We start from the raw sequence: 14,835 nt of genomic DNA on the forward strand, positions 1-14,835 counted from the left end.
TCAGAAGAAATCCAAAGACTAGACAGAAGCACTGCAGGGGATAGGAAAGCTTTGCCAGGATCAACACTCAAGAAAAACACCTGAATCAAATAGAAAGCAAAGATCTACCTCCCACAAAATGATGGCTTCCTTCTCTGACACTTAAATTAGAATACGCTGTTTAGGATGGAAATCCATCGCTCGGAGCTAGGGCATTCCTTATTAATGCAGAGACAAAGCACAAGCATAAATCAGTCTCAGAACACTGATTGATTGCTTCAGTGTAGTGAAGATTCAGACTGAGAAGGGCACATTCTTACAGAAGCTCAGTTCCCTTCCCACTCGTCCTTTCACATTCAGATAATGTGTCAACCCTTTGCTCTGTCCATGTCCTTCTCAGTAAGAAATGGTGGTAGTTGTAGGCAGAGGAGCAGGAATGACCAGAGCCCAAGTACAGAGCGTAGGGTTGGGTGTGGGAGAGACAGGGTGTGCAGACTGAGCTGGGGAACCTTGGTACGCATGCTCTCCTTAGGAATTGTTACCGGTTGCTCTCTCTGCTTTGTGGAACTCTGTGTTTCCACATTGCTTGTCTTCTTTCTAGCTCTCTGTGAACTTTGAGCAGATACATCAGGCCCTGTCTGTCTGCTGTCTGGACTTCCCTCATTGCTCCCATCTCATCACCTGTGATTGACCCAGTCAGCAGGCTGGAAACTCACCCTTCAGTTTTGGGAGGACAGTGTGCATACAAATGTACACAGTTCTTTTAGACTTTCAAATTTCTAGAGTCTAAATTTCCTTCATCATGCCTTGATTTTAACAGTCTGTCTTCAGTATTACTTTTCCATCCCTAATTTTATTGAATTGAAATCATTTATTATGTTCCCTTTTGGCACTATGTCTAGGGTTTGTCAAGTTTATTTGTATTTCCAAAGAACCAACTTCATGTGTCACTAATCCATTAATGTTGCTCTTTAGTGTCCACCCCCATTAAACTCACTGCGGTCATGAACCTGTCTGTAGGTAGAACAAGGAGAGGCTGGATCGATGGGGTAAGGACCTAAGTTAAGCCACCAGAACTAACATAAAGTTGGACGCAGTAGTGGGTATCTCTAAGTCCAGTGCTCTGTTAAGAGAGGAGACAGAGACAGGAGAATCCCCAGAAGCTTGCAAGGTGCTAGCCCAGCATACACAGCAGTGAGCAATCAGAGACTTTGTGTCCAACAAGGTAAAGGTGAAGGTCAATGCACAAGGCTGTCCTCTGAAGATTTAGGTCAAGGATGTGTAATAGCATCTGCACATCTGTATCTGTGTGTACGCACACACACATATACATCCATATATGCAGACATACATTATTCACATGCATATACACACACACACAAATAACACACATCCACACACACCAGCATCCACATACCTACACACACACACACACACACACACACACACACACACACACACACACACACCGGCATCCACATACCTACACACACACACACACACACACACACACACACACACACACACACACACACACACACAGCTTATTTATAGAGAGACAGTCTGTGTTTCTTAAGAACATTATTCAATACAGTGTTGTCGTTAGCTCACAGACATACCTGATGCTCGACAGTCTTTCCATCACACGTGTCTTCTGACAAAGTGGAAAGCCGCTCTGCACTGTTTCTATGTAGCTGATGTTGTGAAAACTCAACACAACAGCCTCTCCAGTCAGTGTCTCCGGGTCACTGGTGTTTGTTTCGGGAAGGTCACTGTGACGTCTTTCTGTCATTGGTATTACAGTGGGGTCATTACTGGAAGACATCTTGAGAGGTTCTTCCTTCCTGTGGAAGGAAAAGCAATAGCAAGTTGAAGGTCCAGACAAACACAGTCATGACACAGGTCCTCACGCTCACTGATGGCTTTCAACTGTGGTGCCATAGGTAGACTCCTTCCTCATGAACAGTGCACAGCTCTGTGATTACCCGAGGACCCAGACGAGAAGCAGACATGACTGAGTACGTAGACCCCCCTTAGACACCATGTTCCTAAGAAATAAATGAGCAAATTGAGCTAAAGATAAAAGTTATCTGTAATTAATACAGAAAGAGACAGATAAGGGGGCAGATTTGTGTTATGTCAAAAGCATATTATGACACATTATAAGTTTAGAGGAAGAGGAAGTTTAGAGAAAAATAATGACCACCATTACCACATCTCCTGTTGCTGTCTGTCTGTGGGTTGATCTGTCTGTCTGTCTATCTCTGTGTGCGCGCATATGTGTATTTGTGCACATGCATGTGTGTGACTGTGCATGAGTATGTGTGTGTGCATGTGTGTGTGTGTGTGTGTGTGTGTATGTGTGTGTATGTATGTTTGTGCATATGTGTTTTAATTTGGGGACATGGCATAGTCAGTGGAACTGAACGGTTACCAGAAAAAGTCTTGCACGATATCACACTCTAGGCAAAATCTCAAGGATGCAGAGCAAGAGAAGAATGCTGCCGGTTACAACACAGAGGAGCCAAGGTACTTACAAAGTACCCGACTGGCAAACCATTGAGAACAACAGTGCATTCCTTGATAGAAATCCCTGAGGCCAGAGCATGGAAGGATGCACTCTGAGCACTCAGAAAATAACTGAGAGCCAACATGGTGGCTACACACAAAAGTGTCCTTTATAAAGACCTTCAGGATGGGCATGACTAATGCAATGTGTGACCACTGAGCCAGCACTGAAGAAGGTACGTACAGGAAAATTCTAAACACAAGGAAGAAGACACAAAGCGACAATCAAGAGTGCAGGAGAAATAAATCTTGAGTTCTAAGGAACCAACAGTAGTAACTCGGTAAGCGCTGGTGAGCTTTTCATCCACGTGAAGCACACTGGAGTCACCTGGGAAGAAGAGACCTCAGGTGAGCAACCGTACCCATCAGGTTGGCAAGGCTGTTGGGGCGTTTTTTGATGGATGATTGATGTGGGAGGGCCCAGCCCACTCTGGGGTCCTGGAGTGTTTAAGAAAGCAGGCTGAGGGGTTGGGGATTTAGCTCAGTGGTAGAGCGCTTGCCTAGGAAGCGCAAGGCCCTGGGTTCAGTCCCCAGCTCGGAAAAAAAAGAACCAAAAAAAAAAAAAAAAAAAAAAGAAAGCAGGCTGAGCAAGCCATGAGGAACAACTAGTAAGGCTTATTCCTCCATGGTCTCTGATTCAGTCCCTGCCCGAGTTCCTGCCTAGGTGTGTCTCAGGGATGGACTGTGATGTGGAAGGGTTAAGCCAAATCAACGTTCAACTCCCCAAGTTGCTTTTCATCGTGATGTTTTTACCACAGCAATAGAGAGCAAACTAACATTGAGTCAGCAAACTTCTAAGCAAGAAGAAGAAAAAAAAAAAAAAAGAAGCAGAGGCAGAAAATGCAAAGAGGGAAGAAGCCCCTTCAATTTCTAAGATTTCATTCATCACAGATTTTAACCCTGACTCAAACGTAAATAGAATTGAAAAGCAAAAATCAGTAAGCAATCACTGATTGCAGCAGGAACTCACGGAACTGGCAGAGGCATACCAAGACTGAAAGTGAAAGGCAGAAACGGGAGTTTTCAGCAAAGACTCCAAAGCAAGCAGGAGCAGCAGTGGTCAGACCCAGCAAAGCGGACATCCAGCCAAAGTCAGGCCAAACGCAGACGACCACGTACTAATAATGGGAACACTCCATCGCCACATCTCACAAGTCAAAAGGTAATTTCTGGTGTCCCATCTGATCATGAGGAATTGGACTAAAAGTCAAGAGGAAAAGAAAGCACATGACACTTGACAGTATGTGTGCTTTGCAAAAAAGCCAATTAAAAAAAAAAAAAGCGATTCAGCACGGAACACGGTCAAGGATAGAATGACGTCATTCTCAATAGATGGAGACTTTGAAAGCCCGAACTCATTCTTGATTAAAGCCATGAACACACCAGGAAGAGAAAGCTCACACCTCAGATAATCAAGGCTAATGCGAGAATCCTATCATTACACTCGATAGGGAATGAGTGAAATTACTTCCTCTAGCATCCACATGGGGCCGAGGGTGATCTTTCCATCAGGTATTATCTAAAACAGACTTGAGTCCTCAGAGCCGTAAGTCAAGAGAAAAATACAAAAGAGATACAAACCGGAAAGGAAGGAGTCAAATTACCCTATAAGTAGATGAGATGCTTCGATATTTAAAATCCCTCGGGACTGGCAGAGCGCTTGCCTGGCGTATGCAAGGCTCTGGACTTGATCATCTGAAGCACTTGTGAAGAAAAAGATTCTGAGTACCATCCAGAATGCAGCAAGACAGCTCTGCAGGTAAAAGTGCTGTCTACACAAGGCTGATCATCTGCTTTACAGCCCATGAGTTTTATCTACAGCCCCATGCCTTTGTAATCGCCAGAAAGCTGAAGGGCCATCTACCCTGGAATACACACACAACTGACAGAAACGCAGAAGAGGCTGTGCCTCAACAGCTTGGGAGAAAAGAACTGACTTTACAAGTTTCCCTATGATCTCCCTCCACACAGCGTTCAGCCCCGCCCCTCCCCCACACCCTGAAAAGTCCCAGAAACCCCGCGGAAAAGCAACTCCCGGTTTAAATAAGCAGCCTCGGTGCTGGAAACATGCTTGCGCACCTCTGAACGTACCCGGAGAGGTACAGACTGTGCACTGTAAGTTGGAGAGGTGTCTAATGTTAACTCTGAAATAATAAAGCCAGCCCTGCTCTCCGGCACTCACTGCAGGCAGATGCAGGGAAAGAGGACTCACCCAGCGGCTCAAGGACCCGAAGCCTCCGACAGAGTCCCTTGCTTCTTCCTAGAGGCTGCCAGGGAAGGAAAGTGAAGACCTGCCTGGGCGGAGCAGGAAGTGAGGCTTGGAGGCTGCACACCACGGGGTGGGGAGTCAGGGTTCTTGTGCGCTAAGTGGTTGGGGCTCCACGGGGTCAGCAAGACTGAGAGAGCTGGGCAGTCTGCACTAAGCCCTAGATCAGGGACGAATCAGTGCTGGATGTTGAGGATCTGACGTCTGGATGAAGAGGGGGAAAGAAAAGTAAAAGTGCCTTTTTTTTCTCTTATTAACTGAATTGGCGGCGGGGTAGCAATCTGAAAGTGAACATGAGCATAAAGCAGAAAGAGACAAACATGGGGTCACGACTGCAGGGGATTTGTTTCCTTGGGCGCGAAGGTTGGTAATATAATTTCGTTTGTAGTTTCTTTTTATAATTCAAGAGAACAATTGTTCACAGTTGTAATCTTTGTAACTGAGAGGCTAAGGCAGGAGGATTGGGTTTGTGTGCCTTGGCTAAACATTAAACTTTTATCTCCAAAAGAACAAAAAGACGGAGTGATTGCACTTGGACTGTTAACCTGGGTCAGACGGTGCTCTGTGTACAGCAATGGACGCATCATAGACCCGTTAAAGTTAAAGGTTGAAGAGTGAATTTCACTACCCAACCAGTTTTAACTTTCTAGCCTGGATTAGGGAGGAAGAAGCATATCCTCCCCGCCCCACCCCCGCTGCCCCTCCCCAGCAACACACACCTCTAGCTGAGGAACTGTAGACAGTTGGTGACTGCCAGGGGAGGAAAAGTCAGTCAGTTTTCTTCAGGAGAGTAGTCCTTGGTGTGTTGACTGACCAGGGGAGGTTTTTACACTGAGGAGTGTATGGGCAGCTCTGACTGGACTCCAGGGGTTACTGAAGGAGAGGAAAGGGGGAGGGGGAGGAGGGAGAGAGGAGGGAGGGAGAGAGAAAAGGAGGAGGAAGCTGCAGTTGGGAGAGGACTCTGAGGGGAATCCTGTGGGAAGGCAGCAGTGGAGATTAAGTGAGGCTGACTGTGGTTAATCCATCCTATGTATTAAATTCTTGAAATTCTCAAAGAATAAACATTTTAAATAGCTTTCGTTAGGATTACCTTTTACTGGAGTCCAACACAGAAAGTGGGAAGAGGACAGGGCAGTGGACTGACTTCTAAGCATAAGGTCCTGAGTTCAGATGCCAGCACCCAGGGAAAAGCCTGCCAATGGGAAGGAGAGGCATGAGGGTCCCTGGGGCTACTGGCCAGCATTCTGTCTGTCAGAAATCCTCCAGTTCATTCCTCAGGTTCAGTGAGGGAGGGAGGGAAACACCAATGTCACAGAATGCAAGATACATTTACCATGTGACACATTTGTAATTGTGAAATTCAGAGGTTTTTTTTTTTTTTTTTTTTTTAACAGAGCATTGAGAGCACTTCTGGGATGAAGGGTAAAAATACACACCTATAATCTCAGGACTCATAGCCTGAGGCCCAAGGTTTCCAAGTTGAAGGACAGCCTGTGCTACATAGGAAGTTGTAGCCTGGGCTAGAAAGACTGCTTCTGCCCTCTACTTGGAATCTAGAACATAAGATTTTCAGGTATATCCTTATGAATTTCTGAACTTTGTTGGTATGTGATGTAATATGTCTACTGTCGGTGTGCATTTTTCTTTGCTAGTTTGCTAACAGTTCACCGATCTGGCTTCTCTCTTCATTTATTGTTCGATGACATCATTGTATTTTTTTCTGTCTCACTGTCGTTCAGTTCTACCCTCTTCTCCCTTCTTCACGTCTGCTGCTGTCTGGTTTGCCATGTTCTTGTGTTCCCAAGGCAATGAGGTGGATCACTGAACATTGCTTTAAAAACGAAGAGAGAAGAAAAGGATAGGAAGACAAGAGACTCAGAGTGTAGACTAAATGTCATGTCAGCAACACCTAACCGTGTCTCTCCTGGATACCATGCAATAAATTCCCAGATAGAATAAGCACATTTTTCATAATATGCCTATTTCCACATAATTGGGAGAATTGAGCTGAACTCCAACCTAAGAATCTACCCCAGTCCTCGTACTTAACAGCTGCAACTACCACTTCATTTTATAAAAAAGCCATTATTATAAAAAGTGAATGCGAGTCTACTGCATTCTCAGTGAGCTTTTCTACTGATGCCAGTGAGGAGTGGAAGGGCACAATAGCAGGCAGGGAACTCTTGACACACAAGCACTCGTCGGTAGACTTTCTGGATTGTGTCTTCCACTTCCTGCACAGGCTCTAGAGATAAAAGCTGGCAAGGTGATTACTCCATTTCTCTACTCTGAGGTAGTGGATTCTGGAAGTGATTAACAAGGTCAGGACGGCAGAAGGCCACAGAATCAGGACCTGATACATGGTGATCACTTCTGTTCCTTCTGAGTTCGTGCTGAGGCCCTTGGGTCTGTTTCAGAGTTGCTCTCCCGGGTTTGGCTCTCACACCTGGTCTCTAATGAATACTCCAGAAAAACAGATCCAGGATTGTGAGGAGAGACAGAATTCAGTAAGTGGGGTGTTTGGTGCACATGCATGTGCACCTGCTCAGCGCCAGCACACAGGCGGGTCGGCAGCCACACCCTAACTGGAATGCTGGGACAGTGGAGGTGGGCAGACTTCTGGAAATCACTGGCCCATCAGTCTGGATAACCACTGTGCACAAGCCAAAAGAGAAAATTGGTCTCATAAATAAATACATTGTCTCAGTTTGGGTTTTATTGCTCTGAAGAGACACTATGACCAAGAAGTCTTACAAAGGACAACATTTAATTGGGGTGTCCTACAGGTTCACGGGTTCAGTCCGTTATCAATTAGCAGGAGCAGGGTAGCGTCCATGCAGGTAAGGCTCAGGAGGAGCTGACAGTTGTACATCTTGATCTGAAGTTTGCTAGGAGAAATCTGGCTTTTCTGCACTGGGTGGAGCTTCAAAGCCCAGCCCCACAGGGGTGCCCTTCCACCAACAAAGCCACACCTCCTAAGAGTGCTGCTCCCTTTGTCAAGCTTGCTCAAACCACCATGAAGATCTTCCTAAAATTTCTGTATGCATGAAAACTTTGAAGGTGAAACCAAAGGTAGAGGTATCCTGCTGTGACTCCAGCGGGTTGGGAGGCAGTGAGGGCAACATGGATTTTGGGCAAGTTAATAAACTGAGCAAAGATAAACTGACTGAGAAGTGGGTGGGGACAAGGCCCGGAAGTGGGTGGGAACAAGGCCCGGATATAGAATACACTGTAGGTGGCAGGAATGAGCTAGGAAATCTCTGCCTCACTTGTCAAAGCCTGAACCCCCTAGGAGGCACAGAATAAGATTGGGGATGAAGTGGCTCATGTGGGCAGGCAGCAGCAGCACTGAGGTAAGTCCAGAGAGACCTAAATGGAGGACAGGAAGGAGGATGAAGGTCCCCTAGCTGAGTACTAGCCTACTGTGGCAGCTGTGAATCCCTGCTAGAGAGAGATTTTTGTGGTCAGCAGAGTCACAAAGGAATGACTGAACGGGGGCCAGCAGGAAGGACTATGGAAACACTGAGTCTATAACAAGAGCCAAAATGGATATTTTGTTACACTACACATCAATGTTTAAGATGTTTAAAAACACTGATGAATATCACTGATGAGTACTTTCCTTTTATGGAAAAAGAATGAATGAGGGAGTTATGAAAGTTAATTGTAGAAACACAAGGGCTAGACCTGTGAAGGTGCAGATATAGCAGCTAGTAAACAATAGCCTGTAATCTCCAGGGCTGCAAAGGATCTTGGGAACTAGCAGATCTGGGAGTGGGCAATTGTTCCAAGAGGTAGTTTGTACAGACAGAAATGTGGAAGACCAAGTCCAAACATCTGTGTCTCAGGAGCTTTCCTTTTGAGAGCCTCTAGTCAAACCGCACACCACCAACTTAATCCTGGAGGTTAAGTGACTTTTCACATCCAGAGTTTACCCTGAAATGTCATGAAAAGCTCTCAGGGAGAACTTTCCCTCGGGATGGAGACCCTCCAACTTCAAAGACCAGACCGAGACACCACAGGATGCAATCAGCAAGAGGATTTGGTTTATTGTCGGGATACACAGGCACAGGCACCTGCGGGCGCTTCAGTCACTCGGGGGACTGGCGCGCCCCACGGAACCAAGGATGGGCTTTTTATAGGATTTTGGGGAGCAGAAGCAAGCATACAGAAGCAGATGCCTGGTTACAGGGATATAATTGGTGGATTCTAATATGGCAAGGGTTTAGCCCGGGGGCAAGTTTCCTAGCTACCTTCCTGAAACATAACGGCTGACTCGGCCCCCCAAGGGTTCAGCCCAGGGGCAAGTTTCTTAGCTACCTTCTTGGAACATAGCTACTGACTCGGCCCCCCACCAGGGTGTGGGACCTCTCCCGGGGCTTTTTTTCATTGTCAGGTGCTCAACCGAAGTCGTCCTGTTGCCAGGCCTTCAACCAAACACATCCTGCTTGGCAGCCGCTGTGTACTCAGTGTTCTAACCTTTCCCTGAACCAGTCATCTTAAGTACAGCCTTGCAAAATGGCGTTACTGCTGCTAAGCTGGGGTCTTTCATTCCCCCATTTTTTTTTTGCTAACTTTGAGTGAAATCTTTCACTCGACTTGGTCAAGAAATTTCTGTCTGGTGGGGGCTTATTCCCCCACTGACTCTAGGCCACAAAAGGGCTAGGAGGAGCCACGTAGGAGTTTTAACTTTAAGGGGTTTGGAGTGCGCTGAACTCTCCATGTCTGGGGTGTAGTGTTGTGATTAGTCAATTCCTCAGACCGGACTGCCTTGACGTGTGGTGTGTGGATCTAAGCCGCGACTCCGTCTACCTTTAGGGCGGTCGGGGTAGTCAGGAGGACGGTGTAGGGTCCTTTCCACCGTGGCTCGAGATTCTTGGTCTGGTGTTTGCGCACCCACACGGTGTCTCCAATCTGGAACGGGTGTGGCACCACCGGATGTTCAAGCTTGTCCTGGTAAGCAGCGGCCAAAGGTCTCCAGACGTCTCTCTGCACAATCTGTAGGGCCTGTAAATGGGCCCTCAGAGAAGGGCTGTCAGCAAAATCAGCAATGTTTGAATCAAAGAAATGGACAAATGGGGGTGGTGCTCCATATATTATTTTAAAAGGAGTTAGACCATGGGGGCCCGGGGTATTCCGGGCCCGATATAGAGCTAGGGGAAGGAGGGCCACCCAATCCTTTGAGCCGGTTGCAAGCGTAAGTTTGGATAAAGTCTCCTTAATTGTTCTATTCATGTGTTCTACCTGACCTGAACTCTGGGGTCTATAGGCACAATGTCATTTTCAATCAATCCCCAGCAATTTGGCCACCAACTGACTTACTTGGGAGACGAAAGCGGGCCCGTTGTCGGACCCCAACGCTTGAGGCATGCCATACCTGGGAAAGATTTCCTTGAGGAGCTTCTTGGTGACCATTTTTGCAGTCTCGTGTTTTGTGGGGAAGGCTTCGACCCATCCTGAGAAGGTGTCTACAAACACTAGGAGATACTTGTTTCCATATATACCTGGTTTAATTTCAGTAAAATCAATTTCCCAATGGATGTCGGGACGGTGTCCCCTAGGACGAACTCCTTGTCCAATCATGGTCCTTCCCGGGTTAACCTGAGCGCACGCTTTGCAACTCTCAGTCACCTTTTGTATCGCTTTGTCCCGATTCAAAAAAACACAGATTTATCTCTTCCCGATCTAGTAAGGTTTTCATCTTCTTAAACCCCAAATGGGTTAATTTATGTAAAAAGGAGATCAATTTAAAAGTCATTTTTATTGGCATAACTGTCTTTCCTTTGTAGACCCACTGTTTTAGTTGAGGGTGGTAGATGGCCCCCATTTTTTTTTTTAGGAGCTCTATGTCCTCATGGGCATAAACCCAACTGGTTTGTCTCACTGGTGGGGGCGTGGGTTGGTCTGGGCTATTTAAGGGCAAGATTTGTTTGTTCATGGCCGCTTCTCGCGCCGTGGCATCGGCCAGCCGGTTTCTTTGTGCCTCTGGGTTGTGCCCTTTCTGGTGTCCTGGACAATACATAATGCTCAGTCTTTTGGGCAAGAATAGGGCTTCTAAGAGGGCCAGAATTTCAGCCTTATTTTTAATATCTTTACCCTCAGATGTGAGCAGCCCCCGCCTCCGGTAGATCTCCCCGTGGATGTGTGTCGTGGCAAAGGCATAACGGCTGTCTGTATATATATTTAGCCTCTTACCTTTTGTCATCTTGAGCGCCTGAGTCAAGGCAATGAGTTTAGCCCGTTGTGCGGAGGTACCAGCAGGCAGGGCTTTCGCCCAAATCACTTTGTCCTCCGTAGTGACCGCAGCTCCAGCCTTTCGCTCTCCCTCTGCCAAGAAGCTGTTGTCATCCGTGTACCATGTGTGGTCAGCATTCTGAAGAGGCTGGTCCGATAGGTCCGGCCTGGTTCTATGTACTTCTGCGAGGATTTGTAGGCAGTCATGCTGTTCTGCCTCCTCTGGTAGAGGAAGCAAGGTGGCAGGATTGAGGGCGACTACGGGCCCAAACTGAACCCGTTCTGCATCCAGTAACAAGGCTTGGTGCGAGAATTAGAGAGCCAGCGGTCTGGGGGCTGCTTTACCAAGGCCTCCACTGCGTGGGGTGCTAGGATGGTGAGTGGCTGTCCCAAAGTCAATTTTCCAGCGTCCTTGATCAGGACAGCAATAGCAGCCACCATCCTTAGGCACGGTGGCCAGCCGGAGGCCACAGGGTCCAATTTCTTAAACAGGTAGGCCACAGGGCGTTTCCAGGGTCCCAACCTTTGTGTTAGGACCCCTTTAGCATACCCCTGTTTCTCATCGATGAACAGTTACTGAGCAAATTGTAAGGGTTTGGAACAGTCAGATGAATATCTTCTATCCTCTTGTTGACCTTTCTCAAGTCTTGTACTGGCCTATAATCTCCAGTGCCGGGTTTCTTAACAGGCAGAAGAGGCGTATTCCAAGGCGACTGGCAGGGGATTAGGATGCCTTGATCTAGAAGCCTCGTAATGTGAGGCCTTATACCTTGATAAGCTTCATGTGACAGGGGGTATTGTTTTATGGAGACTGGAGTTGTAGTGGCCTTTAACTGTATAATTAAGGGGGGCTGTTGGAGCGACAACCCCATCCCACCAGTCTCTGCCCAAGCCAGTGGAAAATTCGTGACCCAAGTGTCTATTTCTAGGGATTGTGGCTTGTCCTGTCTCAGTTTCTATAGTCTATATTCATCCTCTAATTGTAGGGTTAGAACTTGAAGGGGAGTTGTGGGGGCCCCTCCTTTCTCAAAATGAATTTGTGCTTTTAGTTTGGTGAGCAGGTCACGGCCCAGCAGAGGGTACGGGCAGTCCGGAACATGTAAGAAGGAATGGGTCACCTTACCGGTAGCCAGCTGAACCCAGCGGTCCGTAGTCATCGGTATTGTTTCTCACCAGTAGCTCTTTGTACCCAGGCCGTCCGGTCGCTGAGTTGTCCTGAAGCTCGGGTGAGGACTGAATGCTGGGCTCCTGTGTCTACCAGGAAAGTAACCGGCTGCCCCCCAACTTTAAGCGTTACCCTGGGCTCAGGGGGGGGGGTCCTGGCCCTGACCTCCCTAATCTTTATCTAGAGCCAAGAGGGAGGTTCGTGGTCGAGGCTTTCGGGGTCCGCCAGGCTTCTTGGGGCACTCTCTGGCCCAGTGCCCTTTCTCTTTGTAATAGGCACATTGATCTTTATCCAGCTTCAGCCCCTTTCGAGCTCCCCCCTATCTCCCTTCCTTTCTTGGCCCTGAACTACGGCGGCCAAGATTCGACTCAATTCTTTGTTTTTTTTTTTTTTTTTTATCTCTCTCTTATTAAAAATCCTTTTAGCTTCTTTAAGTAAATCTTGTAATGTATAGCCCTGTAAATTTTCTAACCTCTGTAACTTAGTCCTGATATCTGGAGCAGCCTGCCAGATGAAGGACATAGAGACACTCGTCATTTGTCCTGGGTCATCTGGGTCATAGGGAGTGTACATACGGTAGGCCTCCTTAAGTCTCTCTAGAAAGGCGGAGGGAGTTTCCCCTGCTTCCTGTAATACCTGTTTTACCTGAGCCAAATTAGTAGGGCGTCGTATAGCCCCTCGGAGACCCGCTAGAAGCAACTGGCGATAAAGGTGTAGGTGTCCCTTACCTTCAGCTGTATTAAAATCCCAGTTTGGTCCTCAGGCAGCTGGGTGGGACGCCCATCATCTCCCAGAACATGCTTTCTGGCCTCTAGGAACACTCTTTGTTTTTTTTTTTTTTTCCTGAGGTCAAGAAGGCCTGTAAGAGCTGTTGGCAGTCATCCCAAGTAGGCTGGTGGGTAAGTAAAACAGATTCTATTAGGTCGGTGAGTGCCACCGGATCTTTGGAGAAAGAAGGGTTGTGTTGTTTCTAATTGTAAATGTCAGCTGCTGAAAACGGCCAGTATTGGGTCTGGCCACCGGTTCCCTGTCTAAGTGGGAAAGCCTGGGAGGTTGAATCTGGCATTACCTCGCGCTTATTGCGCAATCTCCCTGTGACAGGGGAGAAACCCTTATCAGACTGTGGCCCGGCAACTGATCTGGCCGGCGGCTCTGCCTCCTCCGTTTCAGCCGGGCCTGTCAGAGAGAAGATCTATGAGAGGGGAGTTTGGGTCTGCCGGGAGGACAGGTTTCTTAGAAGGCTCTGATTTCACAAAGGTAGAGAGAGGAAGACGTGGCCGGCGGACCGGGCGGGTCGAGGGGACAGGCTGGGGGTTGAGGGGAGGCCAATTCGGGTCCAGGAAGGGTTCCGCCCAGGAGGGGGGTTTTAAGGCGAGACTCTCTCAAGTGATAATATAAGGAACCTGGTCAGGATGTCCGTGGACGACCCGATCTTTAACCTGTAAAATAATGATCTTATTAAATGTGTCATTCACTGGCCATCCCGCTCCAAAAGTGGGCCACTCGGATGTGTAGAGAGTCTGCCATTTTCCTTTTTTTTTTAACCTCGACGGACTGGTTGTGTGCCCGGTCGTGGATGTCTTTCTAATGATCAAGAGTGAGACTTAGGGGCATTGTTAGGGACTGTCCCATGTTAGTTCTAAGGAAGATTAGAACACAGAGAAAACAAACAACACCAACAGTCAAACATACAACAGACAGGCGTGCTGCACGGCTTTGGTACCAAACTGAAAGCAAAAAGTCAGATGGAGGTGGCAAAGGTCCGGGGCCCTCTGAAAGCCAAAAATACAGACAGAGGTGCCGTTAGTCCGGATCCTTCTCCTCTAACCAGAGTCCCAGATTGGGCCCCGAAAAGTCGGGCCCCTAACACCCTTGGAACGTCTTCCAGGGCTGTGGGGCGAGAAGTCCGAGCTCGTCAGCTCCTTCTTTGTCCCGCCCAAATTCCAAACAACCTGGCTGAGCGCTCACAGAACAGACCTGGCTAAGCGCTCACAGAACAGACCTGACTGAGCGCTCACAGAACAGACCTGGCTGAGCGCTCACAGAACAGACCTGGCTGAGCGCCCACAGAACAGACCTGGCTGAGCGCCCACAGAACAGACCTGGCTGAGCGCCCACAGAACAGACCTGGCTGAGCGCTCACAGAACCTGGCTGAGCGCTCACAGAACAGACCTGGCTGAGCGCTCACAGAACCTGGCTGAGCGCTCACAGAACAGACCTGGCCGAGCGCTCACAGAACAGACCTGGCTGAGCGCTCACAGAACCTGGCTGAGCGCTCACAGAACAGACCTGGCTGAGCGCTCACAGAACAGACCTGGCTGAGCGCTCACAGAACAGACAGAATAAGGCAGAACGAGACAAAATCAGACAGACAGACAGACGCCGGCCGGCTTACCTCCCAGTGGGTGGTCGGTGGTCCCTGGGTGGAGGATCTCCTTTCCCGGCCAATGCACCAAATGAAAAGCTCTCAGGGAGAACTTTCCCTCGGGATGGAGACCCTCCAACTTCAAAGACCAGACCGAGACACCACAGGATGCAATCAGCAAGAGGATTTGGTTTATTGTCGGGATACACAGGCACAGGCACCTGAGGGCGCTTCAGTCACTCGGGGGACTGGCGCGC

The 14,835-nt window shown here is 48.1% G+C and overlaps 1 protein-coding gene and 1 long non-coding RNA gene across 8 annotated transcripts in view; one reads left to right on the plus strand and one right to left on the minus strand.

Annotated features, from left to right (window-relative positions):
* Window positions 1-14,151, minus strand: part of Abcg3l4 (ATP-binding cassette, subfamily G (WHITE), member 3-like 4) — a 49,463-nt gene extending 35,312 nt beyond the window's left edge. For 2 of the 7 annotated variants that reach the window (XR_010057398.1, XM_039092240.2), the window contains exons 1-2: window positions 4,760-4,894; window positions 1,599-1,823 (exon numbers count right to left, since the gene is read on the minus strand). Coding sequence is in view for 5 of the 7 variants with exons in the window: in XM_039092240.2 (XP_038948168.1) it covers window positions 1,599-1,804 (206 nt within the window). In the remaining 2 variants the exon portion in view is untranslated. Of the gene's footprint in view, window positions 1-1,598; window positions 1,824-4,759; window positions 4,895-9,625; window positions 13,838-13,904 lie in introns of those variants that run through there. The other 5 variants (XM_063273411.1, XM_063273412.1, XM_039092238.2 and 2 more) reach the window with 5 other exon arrangements.
* On the plus strand, window positions 5,042-6,769 carry LOC120096559 (uncharacterized). The gene is made up of 2 exons (XR_005493113.2): window positions 5,042-5,176; window positions 6,208-6,769. It is a non-coding gene; the product is annotated as an uncharacterized LOC120096559 (long non-coding RNA).
* Window positions 14,152-14,835: the final 684 nt, after the last annotated feature.

Source organism: Rattus norvegicus, chromosome 14 (assembly GCF_036323735.1).
Source record: "Rattus norvegicus strain BN/NHsdMcwi chromosome 14, GRCr8, whole genome shotgun sequence".
NCBI classification, from domain to species: domain Eukaryota; kingdom Metazoa; phylum Chordata; class Mammalia; order Rodentia; family Muridae; genus Rattus; species Rattus norvegicus.